Raw genomic sequence first — 18,925 nt, forward strand, 5'->3', positions numbered from 1 at the left:
CTGCTAAAAAACAATTATTCTCATATATATATATATATATATATATATATATATATATAATATATATATATATATAATATATATATATATATATATATATATATATATATATTGTCTATTTTTCTGTGTGGCGAAAAATAGCATTCACACCACAAGCAAAAATGTTTTTCCGGCTCTCAATCTTTTCTAGTCCTCGTCCTACGGCCTCGGACTTGAAAACCGATTTCGAGCCGGAAAAGTCTCATTTTCGGCCCTAGGTGCGAAATTTACTATTATTTATCCATTTTTTTAAACATTGATACATACAATATCATTCTTAAAAAATTTAGATAGAAATTGTCCAAAAATAGGTTATGTTTACACTTCATGATTTTTGTCCAATTTTGAGTACAAAATGACTGTTATATTAGTGAATGAAATAATTTTTTCGCCATACTTGGATGTAATGAGCTGGTTTACGTGCGTCATATGGAGGCCGAAAGTGATTGTTTTCCGACCAGGCCGGTAAAACTTTACGGCCCTAGGGCTGTAAAATGACCTTGAATAACAGCTGATCGTGACGGATCTCACAAAAATCATAGAGATAATCTCATAACGACTGTAATAATCTATATAATTATGTATCGTGAATCACGGTATCATGTCTATAATATATTTTATGAATTACTGTTTCATAATTTAATATTTATTATTGTGTTTTTGATATCAAACAATAGAATACGATGATATCTCCATAGCCTCAACAATATAATGTTGGCTGCATTGTCCATTGTCAGAAAGGTAAGTATCGCAAGTCTTTAAAAGTGAAGAATCGAATTTGAAATCAAAGTACAATAATTGTATCAATATTTAAAAGTGAGGTAGAGTAATAATTGTTTCTTTTTTATTATCGAATTCCACTTCTTAATGCGATACAATCAACAATAATAATAGGAAAATACAGCAGAGATCTAAAGTTTAAGGTAAGCCTACTGGTGAAACTCAGCCTTGACTGAAAAATTCCTAGTAATTTTTCCGTAATTCATTATTAAAACTTTTAGATAATTTTTCTTCAATATCAAACCATATAGAGAAAACATTAGGCCCACTCAAGATTGAATCTTCGAATGTTTTCTCTATGATTTAACTATTTTCAGAGCAATATTTTGTTGTGAAAATGCCAGCAAACCGGCTTCAAGTTTGCCGCTATAGGCCTACACTATATTATAGTAGCCTACATACGTTACTTGACTTACAGGCCTCTTTGATCAAAATTATACAATGGCCGAGAGCGTAAAGGCGTAGTACATCAGAACTCAAAGCTTAGTGAATTACAAACATGATCTAGGTTCGAACCTCGGTCAGTGACATTTTTTTTGTCGATGAATTTCGACTTTTATTAGCTATTTTTTATATTAGTTACCATAATTTAAATTTCAATCAATTTTTTAGATATATTTTGAGACAAAACTGTGAAATATGCAATTATATCAATTTTTTAATCACATTATTTCAATATAGTAATGAAAATTCTATTCATCCATCTATCCATGAGATATTGCACCAGGCGCAAAGCGTGAGCTATAAAATTCAAATAATTATTCGAAATATTAATAGTATAAAAATATTGTCACTATTGTAAATTATTAATTAGTAATATGAAATTAATTGACAGTGAAAGTTGTCATAACCAAGATTCAAACTATCAAAATAGGCTGTTTGAATTTTATTTATTTTTTAATTCTTATATATTGGGAAGTTTTTTTTGGTGTGGCGAAAAATAGCGTTCGCACCATGGGCAAAAATGTATTTCCGGCTCTCAATCTTTTCTAGTCCTCGGCCTACGGCCTCGGACTTAAAAACCGATTTCGAGCCGGAAATATCTCATTTTCGGCCCTAGGTGCGAAATATACTATTAACTATTAAATCGTTGAAAAACAGTACTGCTGTTTTAAGTTATTGTTATTAGTTGCAGTGGAGAGGCTGGTTTAGAGTTGTTTGAAAATATCCAAAAAATGGCTATTACCAGTAATGCGGTATGGAATGCTAATTGATGATATGCTGTCTGAAAAGTTGTATAAACATGTCCCAGTCACTCCTGGCATCTAGTGGGACAATTTGGAACTACGTACTGAGTCGACAAATCATGAATAGAAAGTCATTGTTATTTGCGGAATTGGTTTTCACCCAGTGAACTAAATATCGTTCTATTGTTGACCAATCAGGAGAAAGTTAGTGAAGCTGAGAGATGTGTTTGAAAGCTCCATTTGGCTCAGTAGCTACTGCAATACACCAGAACTCCTCAGAATTTTTGAGCCAATGAGAATTGACCAATAAGGAGAAAGTAGGCGGGGCTTGATGTTGGGCGGTCTGAGCAGTTGTACATCACCCAGTAACGGCTACCATCTAGTGGCAGAATTTGAAACTACGTATCGATAAACTATTGAATAAATCTATCATTGAAGAGTAGGCAGTGTTAGGAAATAATGAATAAGAGTATTTCTTGGAGCTTCAAGGTGAAATACCATATCCAATTAATGTCATGTTCCATAGATATTGGAAATCATCAACTGTTCTTCTTGAAGAAAGGTAAATTAACACATTATTTGTGAAAAGTGTTGGAACAATTTTGTTGTTTGTCTTCCAACCTTTGTTTCGATGTTGTGGTTATAAATTAAATGAATTAATATGACATAAATTAGTGTTCAATAATTTAATTGGACAACACAAAAAACATGTACCAAATTTGAGACATCACAAATAGAATTGACACAGGACATTTACAGTTACTGTAAATCAATTTCACTCATGGCAGAACATTTATTTCTATATCAAGACAGGTAATTCAAAATTATTACTTTAATTTATCAAGGATGGAAAAGAATTATTATTATAATCAAGACAGGTAATTCAAAATTATTACTTTAATTTATCAAGGATGGAAAAGAATTATTCAGAAATGATGGAACATTGTTCATGAAGCAAGACTGCTGTTGTAAATTTGTATATTATTTGAGGGGTGTAGTTGTTTATCCTCTTGATTCACCACAGTCGTAGAATTTGACATGATTTTTCTGTCAACTCAAACTTATTCAAGTTGATTTCGAACAGATTTATACCTCTTTCTAATCTTCGGCTGCTGACAAGCCATCATCTCGTAAGACGGCTCTTTATCTTGCAAACAGGGAGAGCAATTATCACTGAAATACTGTAGAAATCACCCTCTAAGATGCTACTGATGCTGAAGTATGACCCCGCAGGTCGTGATCTGCCACTTCTCTCTCTCTCTCTTTCTCACTCATCCTCTCTCTCTCTTTCTCACTCTCTCTCAAACTATCTTTTATTATTTTTCGCTCTTTTCTTTTTCATTTTCTTCCATATTTCCGCCGCTTCCCTACTGCGAGACAACCATCCTCACTTCTTCACATTCTTCATTGAATTTTTTGTCAAACATTCCAGAGAATTGAAGAACAAATTTACAGTGACTGGCTGGATCTGATATTTTCTCATTTCTTGAATTCTTTTACAATTTTCAAAAGTACATTTTAAAGTTGTTTCAATCCTTTGACGGTTGATCTAGAATTTGATTGGGAAAATTAAATTAACTCCTTAATTTTCATCAATTTCTTGAAATTAGTCCTCTACAAGACTCATAAAAGAATATTTTCAAACCATGATTTTTTCCAATTCCAAAATATAATACATTTATTATAATATTATTATATTCTTAAAATAAGTGGATGTGTTAATTATTTTAATCCACCACTGAAGTGTGATTGTTTTAAATTCCTTGAGGAGCTTTCTGTATTCAAAGGTTTTGATGGTTATGTGTTATTATGATTCTGTCAATATCTTCATTGAATATCATCATTGGCCATCCATTATTACAACAAGCTTCTTAAATGATTTCTTCAAGCACCGAAAAATATATTCTGTCTTTTTTTCTAGATTTCTGTTTGAATCTCATTCTCAGTTTCATTCAAAAGTCGGTAATCTGCTTCCAAAACATACATGTCTTCCTGGGCATCCATGAACTCTGAATCCTCCATGCCTTCCGCCAGGAACCAATGGACAAATGCCTTTTTCGAGTACATCATTCTAAACTTGCGACTCAAACTTTCCCATGCCTCCACTATAGCTGTTGTGTTACTCAACATGCAGAGGGCGCGGTTAACCTATGAAGATATAAACTTGGAATTAATGTAAATAATCTAGTAATAAGTAAACTGTAATTATAGGCGAGAACTGTACAAACTAAGGGCATGGTTTAACTAGGAAATATATCAATTGAAATCAATGTAGATAATAAATAGTGATAAGTGGATTAATCTAGTATTGGAATTGGTTAACCTATGAAGATATTAACTTGGAATTAATGTAAATAATCTAGTAATAAGTAAACTGTAATTATGGGCGAGAGCTGTACAAACTAAGGGCATGGTTTACCTAGGAAATATATCGAATGAAATCAGAGTAGATAATCTAGTGATAAGTGGATTAATCTAGTATTTGGTAGGCTAAACTGTAATAAGTCTACCGTTGAGGAACTTTTGAATGTGTCACTAATTTGGATTTGATGTTCAGTATGGGAGGTTCACATTACTTATCAAAACATTGAAAACTAATGTTATTTTGGGGACGTTTGCGAAAGTTAGAACTGAATTTGTATCAGCTTCAGGTTTAATCTCAAAATGAGACATAAAATTTGGATTTGATCATAGAGAAACAATAGAATAAGTAGATATCCCATGGTATAGGGCGTTAATGTCGCAACTTTTACTGTTATCTCAAGCTGATAGTCCACGTAGTTCTTTCCTGTGAAGCTTAATGACGCTGGTAGTCCCTCATATTGTGCCGTTCATACACTCTCACCCCAACAGAACAGTAAAATTCGACAATAATCAAGAGTAATCGGCTTGAGATAACAGTAAAAGTTGCGACATAAATTCCCTATACCATGGGATATCTTTCTCTATGATTCGATCCAGTTTCAACTAAGAATCTGTTCAAACTCACCTTGTGCAAACGGAACTTAACGTGAGAAGAATTTGTAAGGAATTTTGATAAGGTGAAAGATAAAACAATGACACGGTGTGCCATAGTTTCCTGTGTAATTATGTGTATGGGGCTTGGAAAGGTAAATCCACATTGTTGATAGATTATTTCCATAGTTATGAATATTCTAGATGACTGTGAGCATTTTTACTTTCCTTGCCCTATTACCATAGGTAAGGAAAGTATTGCTTTCCGAAAAAAATTAAGGTACCCCAATTTCTAAATTTCTATACGTTTCAAGGTCCCCTGGGTCCAAAAAAGTGGTTTTTGGGTATTGGTCTGTATGTGTGTGTGTGTGTGTGCGTCTGTGTACACGATATCTCATCTCCCAATTAACGGAATGACTTGAAATTTGGAACTTAACGTCCTTACACTATAAGGATCCGACACGAACAATTTCGATCTGATGCAATTCAAAATGGCGAAAATGTTGTCAAAAACAGGGTTTTTTGCAATTTTCTCGAAAACGGCTCCAACGATTTTGATCAAATTCATACCTAAAATAGTCATCGATAAGCTCTATCAACTGCAACAAGTCCCATATCTGTAAAAATTTCAGGAGCTTCGCCCCATCAATGCAGATAGATTCCCAATTATCAGGCTTCAGATACAATTGAAACGAAAAAAATCAAGTGGAGTAGATTAAGCATGAAAATCTCTACAATTAATGTTCAGTAACATTTTCACCTAAAATTGAAAATAAGCTTTAAATTCGAGAAAATGTGATTATTCAATTGCAAATTATTGTTGATTCTATTAAATAATTCACTATGAAGAGATAGCAGACCTCATGTGTGTCTCCAGCGTTATTGCCCTGTCACCAGCTGGCTCAAATCTTTGAATAGTAGACTTGAGATGCGTGGGAACACTAGCGTCAGTTGATCAATTTTCATGACGGCAAGGAAAGTTGTGTGAGTGCACCACACCAGATTTTTATAAAAACAAATAAGTAGAAAACGTTTCAAGAGATCATCAGTGTGAAGGTTAAAATCACAATGTGTAAAAGATTATTTGAAAGGATTGGTGGCCTATTGTCAGTGACGTTAGTGTGCGATTAAGTATAGAATTGGAAAACATCAAGATATGGTTGAAAATAGAATCAGCATGGAACTGAAGTTAAAGATATGGAGGAGTGTAGTTGAGAAGTTGATATTGTGGTAATTATTCATATTGAATGAAAAAGACTAAGAGATTGTCAAAAAACCACTGATTTATTGATAATTAAAAAGACCGGTTTCGGTTATTACACCATTGTCAATCTCTGATAAACTATAAACTCTTATATCTTTATCAGAGATTGACAATGGTGTAATAACCGAAACCGGTCTTTCTAATTATCAATACATCAGTGGTTTTCTGACAATTTCTTAGTCTTTTTCATTCAATATGGAGGAGTAAGGTTTGTAAGGAATATTGTGAGGAATTGAATATTGAGATTTGCAAACACCAAAATTTATACTTCTTGCGAATAGAATATGAGTGTAAACTGAAGTAAAAAATGCAAACCTTTGCACAATTACCACCAGGCATGGTGACAGGTGGTTGATAGTTGATGCCCACTTTGAAGCCGGTGGGGGACCAGTCGACGAATTGCACATTTTGCAGATTTTTGATGCGTACGATCGCCTCATTGACGTCACCTGGCATCACGTCTCCTCTGTAGAGCATGCAACACGCCATGTACTTGCCACTGCTCTGGTTGCACTGAAAATTCAAAATGAAGTATGTTTTTGGAAAAGTAGAAATGAAAATTGATAATGGAAACAGGAAGTGAAATTAGCGCTGGTTCAGGACCTACTGGAAATATTGAAATTGGATGGGCATCATCTTGGTTTAAACAGAAATCAGCTATTGGTTTTAACTAGGACTTATATACATTATAATAAATCCGGCCACAGTTTATCGTAATCGTAGACCAGCGAGAAAGTAGATAGTGCATGTGAGCCTAAAGCTGCGTACAGATATACGCGCCTCCAACCCGCTCCGCACAAGCTCCGCCCTCGTTCCTCCATCGCTCCGCAGTCGCTCCGCCCCCGCTCTGCAGTCGCACCGATCATGAACGTTACGGGAGATGTTAGCTCTTCTCGCGTTCCACTGTTGCTCCTCGGTCGATCATCAATCGCTCTGCTCGAGTGACGTTCGGTTGCGGAGCAGAGCGAAAGTCTGTACGCACCTTAATGTGGGCATTCAGAGTTAAAACCAGAAAAGCTGATCTATTCTGGAGTGAAATAAGCGCTGGTTAAGGACCTACTAAAAAATTGAAATTGGATGGGCATCATCTTGGTTTAAACAGAAATCAGCTATTGGTTTTAACTAGGACTGATACACATTATAATAAATCCGGCCATATCCTCTTGTAATCGTAGATCAGCGAGAAACATAGATGATATGCATGTGTATGTGAGCCTAATGTGTTTCAGAGTTAATATCAACAAAGCTGATCTATTCCACTACCTCCGTAAACAAAGCCGTAGTGCATTTGTGTGACGTCAGCACAGGTAGGGCTCCTACACCAATAGCAATTCATTGATTTCAGCTGATCTATATCAGCTATAGTGAGGTCCACGTTATAATGGCAGTGGATAAAGATAGAAAAATAGCGATGCCGATCTCTGAAGTAATTAATTATATTTCTACACTGTCGAAAACATAATTGGCATCGTTTTGGACCTAGAAATGGATAGTACCACTGGCTTTGTCGAATGATAGACACGGATAGCAAAATCAAAGTTGATCAAATACTGTCATTATAACGTGGACCTCACTATAGTGTTTCTATTGGTCTAGGAGCCCTACCTGTGCTGACGTCACACGAACGCACTACGGCTTTGTTTACGGAGGTAGTGTCTAATCACGTATCGATGTCATTCAGCTGCATGAATAATTATTTATTATGTATTATGTATTGTTGCTTTGAACTCACAGAGAAATCAAAACCAGTTGACCTCGCCCATCACCAACGACTAAAAATAATGACCTTGACTTTTTTCGAACTTACCTTCGACTATCCTTGACCGACAGTCTAGTTGACCTTACATTTTCAACCCTGATTCACCTCTACCTAGACCTTGATCATGACTCTTATCTACCTAACATTTAACCTTGACTTTGATTCACCATGACCTGTAATCTCACAGTTATCTTCACCTTATGTTTGAGTCACCAAGAATTTGACATTACTCGATCTTCATTCACATTCTTCTCAAAATATTGATCCTGACTTACCCTCACTTATCTTAGTTTTATCTCGACCTTGATTATCATTGACTAGGGCTGGCCAATAGCGTCAGGACATGCATGATAATCTTGTGTACGGTACACATATGTTGTCAAACATTGTTGTGTCACACAGCGAAAGGCTTCAACAAACAATATGTCAAGTTTTTGTATCTTTGATTTTTGTTGTTAATTTTTTCATTGCATCTCTATTTGAGGTTTAATTATCTTAGTATCATTATAATTTTCCAGTGGTTTATTATTAGTGGATTGCTGCTCTATTTGAGGTTCAAAAGTATCTTAGTATCATTATAATTTTCCAGTGGTTTATTATTAGTGGATTGCTGCTCTATTTGAGGTTCAAAAGTATCTTAGTATCATTATAATTTTCCAGTGGTTTATTATTAGTGGATTGCTGCTCTATTTGAGGTTCAAAAGTATCTTAGTATCATTATAATTTTCCAGTGGTTTATTATTAGTGGATTATTGTGAGGTCCACGTTATAATGGCAGTATTTGAATAACATTGGTGTTGCTATCCTTGTCTATCATTCAACAAAGCAGATATAAGCAGATACCGCTCTCCTTTTCTACTTTTGCAATGTTGCCAGATCGTTTTTTAACAATGCGGCCTCTTGTTGTCACTCAGAGAACCCTAATAAAAATAATTTTAATTAAACCCATACGATACTCTACAGAGCAAGTTTTCTTAAGATACCCTCAGGTTTTCTTAACCTTGCAGGGACCCTCCTTATATATTATATATCTTACTTATACTACCTACTGTATAACTAACTATTATGTTATGTATTTTATACTCCAAGTTTCTAGCTTTGTAACCATCATTGAGGATTAATAAATTTGATTTGATTTGTTAGGATTGTTATTAGTTGTTTATTTAATGTTAAATGCAGGTGTCATACAACTGTTTTTTGTTTGAAGCCTCTCGCTGATGACACAACATGCATGATGAGCTTGTGTGTACACACATGTTCAACACACTTGTCCTGTCGTTGGTGGCCACCCTCACAATCATTCACCTTCAACCTCTTGACCTTGAACTATATTCATATCACATCTGACCTTGACCATAATTATTCACGACCTTGACTCACCTTGACCATCTGACTCTCCTCCTTGAAGGAGGTAGCAGTCATATCTACAGTGGTGACATTGACCTTGAATCACGTTGACATGGTTTATTTTGACCTTGAATTACGTTGACTTTGGAATACAATTACCTTGAATTAAGTTGACCTTGAATTAAGTAATTGACCTTGACTCACCTTGACCATCTGACTCACGTTGACATAGATTATTTTGACCTTGAATTACGTTGACTTTGGAATACAATAGCCTTGAATTGAGTTGACCTTGAATTAAGTAATTGACCTTGAGTAGAGTGAGATTGTGGGGATAGACTGACTTTTTTGCTTGAAATCCCCTCCCCCCTCTCCCCCCTCGTCCATCCCTCCTCCCCTTCCCCCCGCCTGTAGGGTGGAGGGTGTTCTAAAAATAGATTTCCCCTTCCCCCTGTCCAGTGGTGGTGAGGGGGTTGAAAAGAGAGAGATATATCTTTCTCTCTCTCTTTCTCTCTCTCCCCTTCCCCTTGCCCAGTGGTGGTGAGGGGGATGAAAAGAGAGAGAGATATATCTTTCTCTCTCTCTCTTTCTAAAAATAGATTTCCCCTTCCCCTTGCCCAGTGTTGGTGAGGGGGATGAAAAGAGATATCTCTCTCTCTCTCTCTCCCCTTCCCCTTCCCCAGGTGAGGGAAAAAAAATTCCCTTTTAGGAGGAAAAATTCCCTCTCTATAGTGACAGATTGAAGTGAATCCATATTTCTACATCTAATGCTATACTGACAGATTGAGGTGAATGCTAGATGAGGGAAAAAAATCTCTTTGAGAGGGAAAAATTCTCTACTGTCAAATTAAAGTGAATTCATATTTCTACATCTAATGCTATACTGACAGATTGAAGTGAATCCATTTCCATGACCTTGAATCATGTTGACATGGTTTATTTTGACCTTGAATTACGTTGACTTTGGAATACAATTACCTTGAATTAAGTTGACCTTGAATTAAGTAATTGACCTTGACTCACCTTGACCATCTGACTCACGTTGACATAGATTATTTTAACCTTGAATTACGTTGACTTTGGAATACAATAACCTTGAATTAAGTATTCGACCTTGACTCACCTTGACCATCTGACTCTCCTCCCTGAAACAGGCGGCAGTCATATCTTGCGTGGAGACATTCTGGTGATAGGCACACTCCTGGGCCACAAAGGGGGCGTAGCTGACTAGGGGGAAGTGGATGCGTGGAAAGGGAACCAGGTTGGTCTGCAGCTCGCACAAGTCTACGTTGAGCGGGGAATCACCGTAACGGAGGCTGGCTGTCATTGAACTTACTATCTGGCTGACTAGCTGGTTGAGGTTGGTGTAGTGGGGGCGATCTACGGAAAAATTATACAAGTAAAATATTAGAGAGAATAATCAAAAAGAAAGTAATCTGAAATTATGTTTATTTTGAGGAAAAACAGTAGATAGCACAAAGTAGAAGATTTACTTTCTAGAAGATTTACTCTTCTTCTCTGTGTAGATAGTGAGGAAGTTCTGGAATGTATATTTCTTGATGTTGGCCTATATGGAAATAAGTTTGATCTCACTAGGCTACTCACCTCTTCATCACACACTGTTTCAACCTTCTATCTCGCTCTCTCCTAACTTTTTCCTCTCTCTCTCTCTTCCAGGTACCTTCTCCCTATTTATTTATTCATTTATTGTATAAAATACTATAATCGTAATACAATTATGACATTTGAGGAAAAACTAGGCTGATCCTGTACTATTTCTCTCCAAAAATGTTGATAAAGTGTTAATGTTGTCCAAAAGATCTCACACTGCTTCGTCACTTGATTTTCGGTTCAGGAATGATTGAAGGAAACTGATTTCAGGAATTTTGAAGGTTGACTTCATACTCTAAATAAATCACAGAATGTATCACAATAAATTAAAAACTTAAGAAATATTGCACTTATTAAAAAAATATGAATACAGAATCAAAAACCTACTCACTATTGTTTCTTGACTTATTCTCTCTTCAGCCGTATTCATTTCTTTCCTACCAGTCAGTATTCATCTATCTGTCCTATCTCTTCGCTCACTCTTTCATTTCTGACCTCCCTTCTCTCTCGCACTCTCCCTTTCTCTCTGCTCACTTCTCTCTCTCTATAGGAGCGCTCTGAGTTATTTCTGTTAATCTGGCAATAGGTGCGTAGTCTGTCACTGAGGAGGCGCCTCAAGAAAGAAAGAAGGAAAGAAAGTGGGAGAGAGTGTGATACAGTGATACGAATAGACAGAGAAAGATAGAGAGAAAACGAGACAGAAAAACAGAGTGAGAGAATGAGAAAGTTGACAGCACGGTCAGGTGTCAAAACTAAATAACGCGTTATATTTAATGTTGCACGGGCAATTCCCAACGGTTGCCGCCAACCCAGAAAACCATTTGTCAAAACTGCACGCCACTGCTCTAAAATTATTGATAGTTTCTCTGAAATGCTTAAAAGTGAATGCAACTTGTGGTTATTTCAGAACTTTTGGAGTTCTTTAGTACTAGTAGTAAGTAGTTTTTGAATTATAGAGAAATAGAGAGACCCTAAAATGTTTTATTTATGAAATATCCAGTCTAATTAGCAATATTTAAAAGATATATTAGTGGTAGATACTGTACTCTAAAATGTTTCAAAGTTAATGCAACTTGTGGTTATTTCAGAATCTTCGGAGTTCTTTAGTACCAGTAGTACCTAGTTTCTGAGTTATAGGGATATAGAGAGACTCTACAATATATTAATTAGAAAATATGTAGTCTAATTAATATTTAGGAAAGATTTTAGTGGTAGATACTCTAAAATGCTATCAAACTAATAGCTATTTCAGATGCGTTGGAGTTCCTAGCTGTAGGAAAATTAAGTGACACCCACTATGCATCATAAATAAATAATATTATAAATAAATAAATAATAGATATAAATAGATAATAGATATTAGATAATAATAAATAATAAATAATAGATGTATAAATAATATTATTATTTAGGAAATGAACTTAATATTTGAAATCAATTAATCGCATTTCCTCTTCAAAGTGAATGGAACATGCAACTTTCGCTTATTTTAGTATCTTCTGAGTTATTTACTACAAGTAATAAGTGGTTTCTAAGTTTTAGGGGAATGAAGAGACGCCTATAATGTATTATTTTGGAAATAGTACTTTATATTTAAAAGATATATAACTCTAAGAGGCATCCAAGTGAATGCAACTTCCAGTTCTTTTAGAATCGTTGGAGTTCTTAAGCTAGAATCGTTTAGTCTCCAATTATTTTTGTTGACCGAGCGTAGTGAGGTCTGTTTTAACTCGGATTCTTTTTGTCTGTCTGTATGTATGTATGTATGTATGGAACGCATTCACGGCCAAACGCATTGATAGAATTCGATGAGATTTGATAGAATATTCCCATTTCAACTGCGCGTCGATGTATACACAAGGTTTTTTGAAATTTTGCATTTTAAGTATAATATGAAAAGAAAAGGAATTCCTCAATACTCCGATATCACTATTTATATATCATCTACTCTGAAGATAGGATTAATCAGACTATAAAATTATTCATAATAAATCAGCTGATAAGTGAATTATTCATTGAATTCATTCCACAGATGTCTAGAGAAGCCGTGTCTATTTCTATAAGGTCTATGGTTTTAATATTTGTTTTGAATTATTCATGGTATTATGATGCGTGCCTATCAGTATCAATGGTCTCACTAATTTGAGGAAACAAATTTAATAGGTGATTAAAAATAATTAAATGAACTGAATAATGCTGGAGAAATTATAATATTTTTGATTGAAAAAAAATCCATTTTCAAATATTTGAGAAATATTTTTATCAGATGGAAAGATTATCACGGAACTGGATGATTATTATCATATGGAATACAAATTCAAACGTGAACTGAGTTTGTGAACATTTCAAACAAGTGATATCAGATACTTGTAGATGAGGAAACTGCGTGAGGTCTACTGTTCACAGAACTACTAGTAGTTCCTACGCTATAGGGAAATAAAGTGATGCATAAACATTGTAAGTCTATTTATGAAATAAAGATAAATTATTACAGATATTTGTAGTACCTATGAATATCTGTGAAACCAACTGATAGTTATAAATCTCCTTCAGAACTTTTCAGTTTTATTTTTTACTTAAAGAAAAGAAGGCATGAGATATTTTGGTAACTAGAATATTCTTAGAAAGAATGTGAAGTTTCTGATCAATTCATTACCCACCGATATCAAGCTTCTTCCTGCAAATATCGTAGATGGCTTCGTTATCCACTAGGAATCCACAATTTGAATTGGCTATTGAGAAGTGTGTTGTAAGCAGAGCATTATAGGGCTCTACCACAGATGTTGAAACCTGTAAAATCATTTATGGATTCATTGATGGCTGAATTCTCTGTAGTTATTCAATTTATTAATTGATAAAAATTATGTACTAAAACCTCGAGCCAGTTGGGTTCGAGTGGTGATCCAAACTGGAACGTTGTTCTACCTCTTTTCTATTGCATTCAGGAATCCTGAAGACTATGAACACACTTTCTCTAAAACGTACTTCCCATTTTGAAATCCTCATTTAGACTTGTTTCTACTGTGAGTCTGCCAGCATATTTCCAAAATTATTCTAAATTTGAGTGTATTTTTCCAATAGTGACATTTAATATTAAATGATTTAAATTACTTAGTGGTATAGAGTTGGAGGGAATGATGGGGATAGCATTGCTGCCACTACTTTTGCCTTCTATGTTGCATAGCTTTATTCATCCCGGCATTCCTGATAAACCAATACGGTATTTGATTGTTCATTCTTGTAATCAATGATCAATTTCATCTCAAATATATTCTATTATCTAAGAACATAATAATTATAGGTATCCATGAGTTGTTGATGAATTGAGATTTGATATTCTGGTAGTTTTTATTTTTTATATCTTGTAGTTTTTTATTTTTATATCCGGTACATTATATTCTCCAATTTGACAACAGTGCGTAGTTCGGAAATGCTAGAGCTATCTGCTTTGTATAATGACATACAAGGATGGCGAACCAATTTTATTCTGGTGCTGACTTATAATGCGAACCTCACTATAAAAGAATTTATAAAAATATCGTATCCAGTCAATGAAAGATTGCTTCGATAATTCAATAATTATTTCAAATACAGTATGTCAATCTGTTCCTGACTCTATAAATATATTTCAAAATACTACGTACCAGAGTATCCATCGATTAAATTGATAAACTCTCATCAATTATGAAATTCGTAATTATGAATATTATTTTGAATTATTTCTGAACTCACAGTGGGCGCCGGATACACGGAAAACTGATACTTGCTTTTCTTCCCAAATTCTGCCGCTAACTCCTCCATAAGTGATGCAGTCAACCCCGACCCCGTCCCTCCACCAAAGCTGTGATACACAACAAACCCCTGCAAACTGTTGCAACACTCCGTTATGCGCCGCAACTTGTTGCAAAGTTGGTGCAACATGCTGGAGCCGACTGTGCGGAAGCCGCGAGCGAAATTGTTGGCTGCGTCTTCACTGCCTGAGAGTAACCAGTTGCTGTTGAAGAGCCGTTTTTGGGGTCCAGTGCGGATTGAATCTAAGGGAGAAATTCAAGAAAAATTGATAAATTTGTGAATGGAATATTTATTTTTTTGAGAATATGCATGTTTGACCAGTTGCGGTTGAAGAGGCGTTTTTGGGGACCAGTGCGGATTGAATCTAGTGAAAAATTTGAAGAAAATCTATGAATTTGTGAATGAAATATTAACTTTTTTAAAAAGATAGATATTTGAGGTCACCAGGAACTACATCCCATCATTTCCCTCATAACGCACAATGAGCAATACCTACAATTTGAAAAACGATACATGATAGCATATTTATTCATCCATTTCATTTCATCTATTGTATGAAACACTATGAATGGAATTAATGAATGAATTTTATTTGCCAAAAACAAAATACAAAAAAACTTTACAGAAATAAATATAAGTTCATGCTACTGCACTTAAACCAAGATACATACATTTATTTAATTAGATATAATAACGAAATGATATCCTTTATATTATGAATAATAGTTATAAAATGAAGATTCAATTTATGTCCACATGCATAAGTACAGTAGGTGAGGCAAAAACACCGGCAAAAGGAAGATTCCTTGTGCGCCAGTGTGAGACAACCATAGCAAGTGCCTAATCCTAATATAGAATTATGACACTGGAGGAAAAACTAGGCTGAGCCTGTACTATTTCTCTCCAAAAACTTCAATAAAATGTTAATGTTGTCCAAAACTTAATGTTGAAGTAATCACACACTGCTTCGTCACTTGAATTTTGGTCCAGGAATAATAATTATTTCAAAATTTTGAATTTTGAAGGTTGACGTAGATATAGCATTTTATCATACATAAACTGTGATATAATAATTCTTCATTCCCCATTTATGCATACAATAAGTACGTCATTAAAATGATGGGTAGAGGAAAAATAAGGCAACCTTGTGCTATTCCTCTCCCAAATTTGGATAAGGTTACACATTGTCCGAAATTGGTTAAGTCTTATAGCTCTTCACTTCAATTGATAGAGAGTATGAACAAGTATTGTTCAAAATTCAAAAGCGAGGAAATATATTGTAAGGTGAGGGTCTCAATTTATTCGTCATGTTTTCAGTTCTTCAATAATTACCTATTTTGACCATTTACTGAAATACTGGGACAAGTTGAAAAATATAAATTTGTTGTAAATGCATTAGAATATTATGCATGAGCTTTAATATAATTCATAGACAGAATGGACAAATATCATTGAAGATGTAACGAGGAGGAAATATACTGTAAGGGTCTCAGATCCTCAAGATATAAGTTCTTCTATATAACCAATATATTGGTTATATTGACAAATTCTTGAGATACTGAGACGAGTTGAGAATTATGAATTTGTAAATGAAATCATGCATGAACTTTGATGATAATGATAATAAAGATAATAAACAAATATAGGCTAGTCAAGAATATAACGAGAGGGAAATCTACTGTAAGGGTAGGGTTTCAGTTTCTCAAGATATAATTTCTTCAAGTGCCTAAACCTTGATTATTCCTTGAAATACCGTTGAGAAGTATGAATTAAATGAAATAGCAAATAATGCATTAGCTTGGATATATAAATTCATGAAGAGTGTAAAGAAATATAACGAAGAGAAATTATACTGGAGGGAAAAGGTCTCAGTTTGTCAAGATCTCAGTTTATCAAGTGCCTATTTCGACCTTTTCTTGAGATAATGAAAACAAGTTAGTAGGAAGTTGAGCTTAGAATACATTTTGAAACAAGATTGTTCTGATGAGGAAATGTGAGGTCCACAAAAAATATAGACTGAATAATTCAGTAGTTGATACTTTAAGTATCTTCCTTCTTTTATTTCTCTTCTCCAGCACACCCAACCATAAAGCCCATGTTTTTTATATTTGTATCGTTTTATACTATTCTATTTGTTCTGTTATTCTTGTTATTTTGTCTTTCTTGTTTTGTGTGTTTTTAATAAATTGAAATTAATTGATAGTTAGCGGTTACTCTCCCAACAAATAACCATTAAACCTACGTTTCTAGTCACAAGGTCATACTTAAATCGTTAAAATTCCATCCAACTACTTCTCCAATAAATTGGTTTGAGAATTCCGATGATACTAGAAATTGTCCAATTACCTATAACACTCGGCTCTAGATCAACAAATATAGCCCTTGGAACTAATTTATCCTTGGCAGTCTTCTGGAAGAATGCGTTCAGTTCATGATCCTCTGTGAATGGAGGTTTCGACTCTGGATTTGCTGGTTTACCATCTTGGTCGATCTGATGCTCCAGACAGAATAGGTCCCAAATGGCATTGCCCATCTGTACTCCAGCCTGACCTATATGTACTGACACACATTCTCTCTGAAATTTATAGAAATTGGAAAATAGATTAGTAGATGAATTTATAAATGTTCAAAATTGTAATATAATTGGCAGATAGATTTCTATACATTTATACTACTTGTAATATAGTTAGCAGATGAATTTCTGAATATTTATAATATTGTAATAGAGTTAGCAGATAGAATTCTAAATATTCATAAGCGTAATATTGTTTGATTGTATGGTTTCTTACTTTGTCAGTGTATTCTTCTTTTCTTTGTGATATTATAGCTTGAAAAGTGTATGATTATGATTATGAGTGGATGATTACTACTTCAGTTGAAGTATTATGTTGGATGAGATCAGCTTGATATTGTCAAATTTACTCATTTATTAGAACATTATTATTGTTAATAATACCATAAAGCAACGAGAACTATTTCAGATCTCGATAATACGAACGAATAATTCAAACAAACTAGCTAATTGTTTCCGTTGTTACACTATTATCAATTGGGAACGAGAACTATTTAGATTTCGTCCATCTCCGATAATACCAACGAATAATTTAAACAAACTTGAAAATTGTTTTGTTGCTAGACTATTATCAATCTCTAGTAATCCAAAAGCTTAAACATTGAGCAGCAGAGACACCTATAGTGTAAGCGAAGCCATACGATTTGTCATTAGCTGTTGACCAATGAACGTCGAGCTCTACTGTCATTGGCCGAGACTAGACACTAGTATTCTAAATATGGTCACCAGAACTTTCTCCAAAAACAAATGAAGATTATTACCTGAAACATTCTTAGATAAGATAAAACTAAACTATTGGATCAAGATTATTATTGTTGTTTTCATTCAATATGAATATCCAGCACATCACTTTTACAACAAAACTTTTATTGTTTTTGGTCATTAGCTGTTGACCAATGAACATCGAGCTCTACTGTCATTGGCCGTCAACGATCAAATTCTGATCCATTGATAATTTATTCTCAATATCAAAAGAGAATAATCTAACAGCTAACAAAATCTGTTTACAAGTGTTATCTACTCACCATATTGATACGCAGTAAATCTCTGGTGTATATTAAAAATTTGATGGATCTTTTTAAGTTTGGAAAAAACAAGCTTGAATTGTAGGTAAGTGGATGAAGAATTTTGAAACCTTGATAGATAGTTATTTGTGAATTGCTGTAAATTTTGTCGATAATTTTGATAAGAAAATTTTTCAACGTTTCCAAAGTAGATTTGAATTTAGAAAGTCATCATCATATGTTTGAATTTTGATAGAGAGGTGTTAATTGGATGTTTTTTTCTTCTTCTTCTTCATTTTATCTTATCAATAGAATATACAAAATCTTCACAGCAAACTCTAGATAATCAGATAATTAATGATAGAGATGGCTGTGACCTTTATTCAAACTCAGTTTCTTATATTATATTTTTTTCAAGTTCGATGTTTCCAGTTACGAATTCTAGTAATTTACTGTCAATTGTCAATTACAATAGACTCATCACATCATCACATGAGTCTCCTGACTCAATCTACTATAGTAGACTCACTACTATAAGGAATCTGATATACTATATTATCCACTATTTTAGATTTGAGTTTTTCAGAAATTCGACATTGATCTCTGTTCTCTACA

The 18,925-nt window shown here is 34.2% G+C and overlaps 1 protein-coding gene across 1 annotated transcript; it reads right to left on the reverse strand.

Moving 5' to 3' along the window:
* Positions 1–2,677: 2,677 nt before the first annotated feature.
* Positions 2,678–18,567, reverse strand: LOC111043476 (tubulin alpha-4 chain-like). Its single transcript, XM_039435031.1, has 7 exons — positions 18,332–18,567; positions 17,081–17,309; positions 14,675–14,976; positions 13,603–13,732; positions 10,455–10,711; positions 6,541–6,738; positions 2,678–4,154 (listed from the first exon to the last, which is right to left on the reverse strand). The coding sequence occupies exons 1-7, from the start codon at positions 18,332–18,334 to the stop codon at positions 3,924–3,926; spliced, it is 1,350 nt and encodes a 449-aa protein (XP_039290965.1). The 5' UTR covers positions 18,335–18,567; the 3' UTR covers positions 2,678–3,923.
* Positions 18,568–18,925: the final 358 nt, after the last annotated feature.

The sequence above is a fragment of the Nilaparvata lugens genome, chromosome 8, assembly GCF_014356525.2.
Source record: "Nilaparvata lugens isolate BPH chromosome 8, ASM1435652v1, whole genome shotgun sequence".
NCBI lineage: Eukaryota > Metazoa > Arthropoda > Insecta > Hemiptera > Delphacidae > Nilaparvata > Nilaparvata lugens.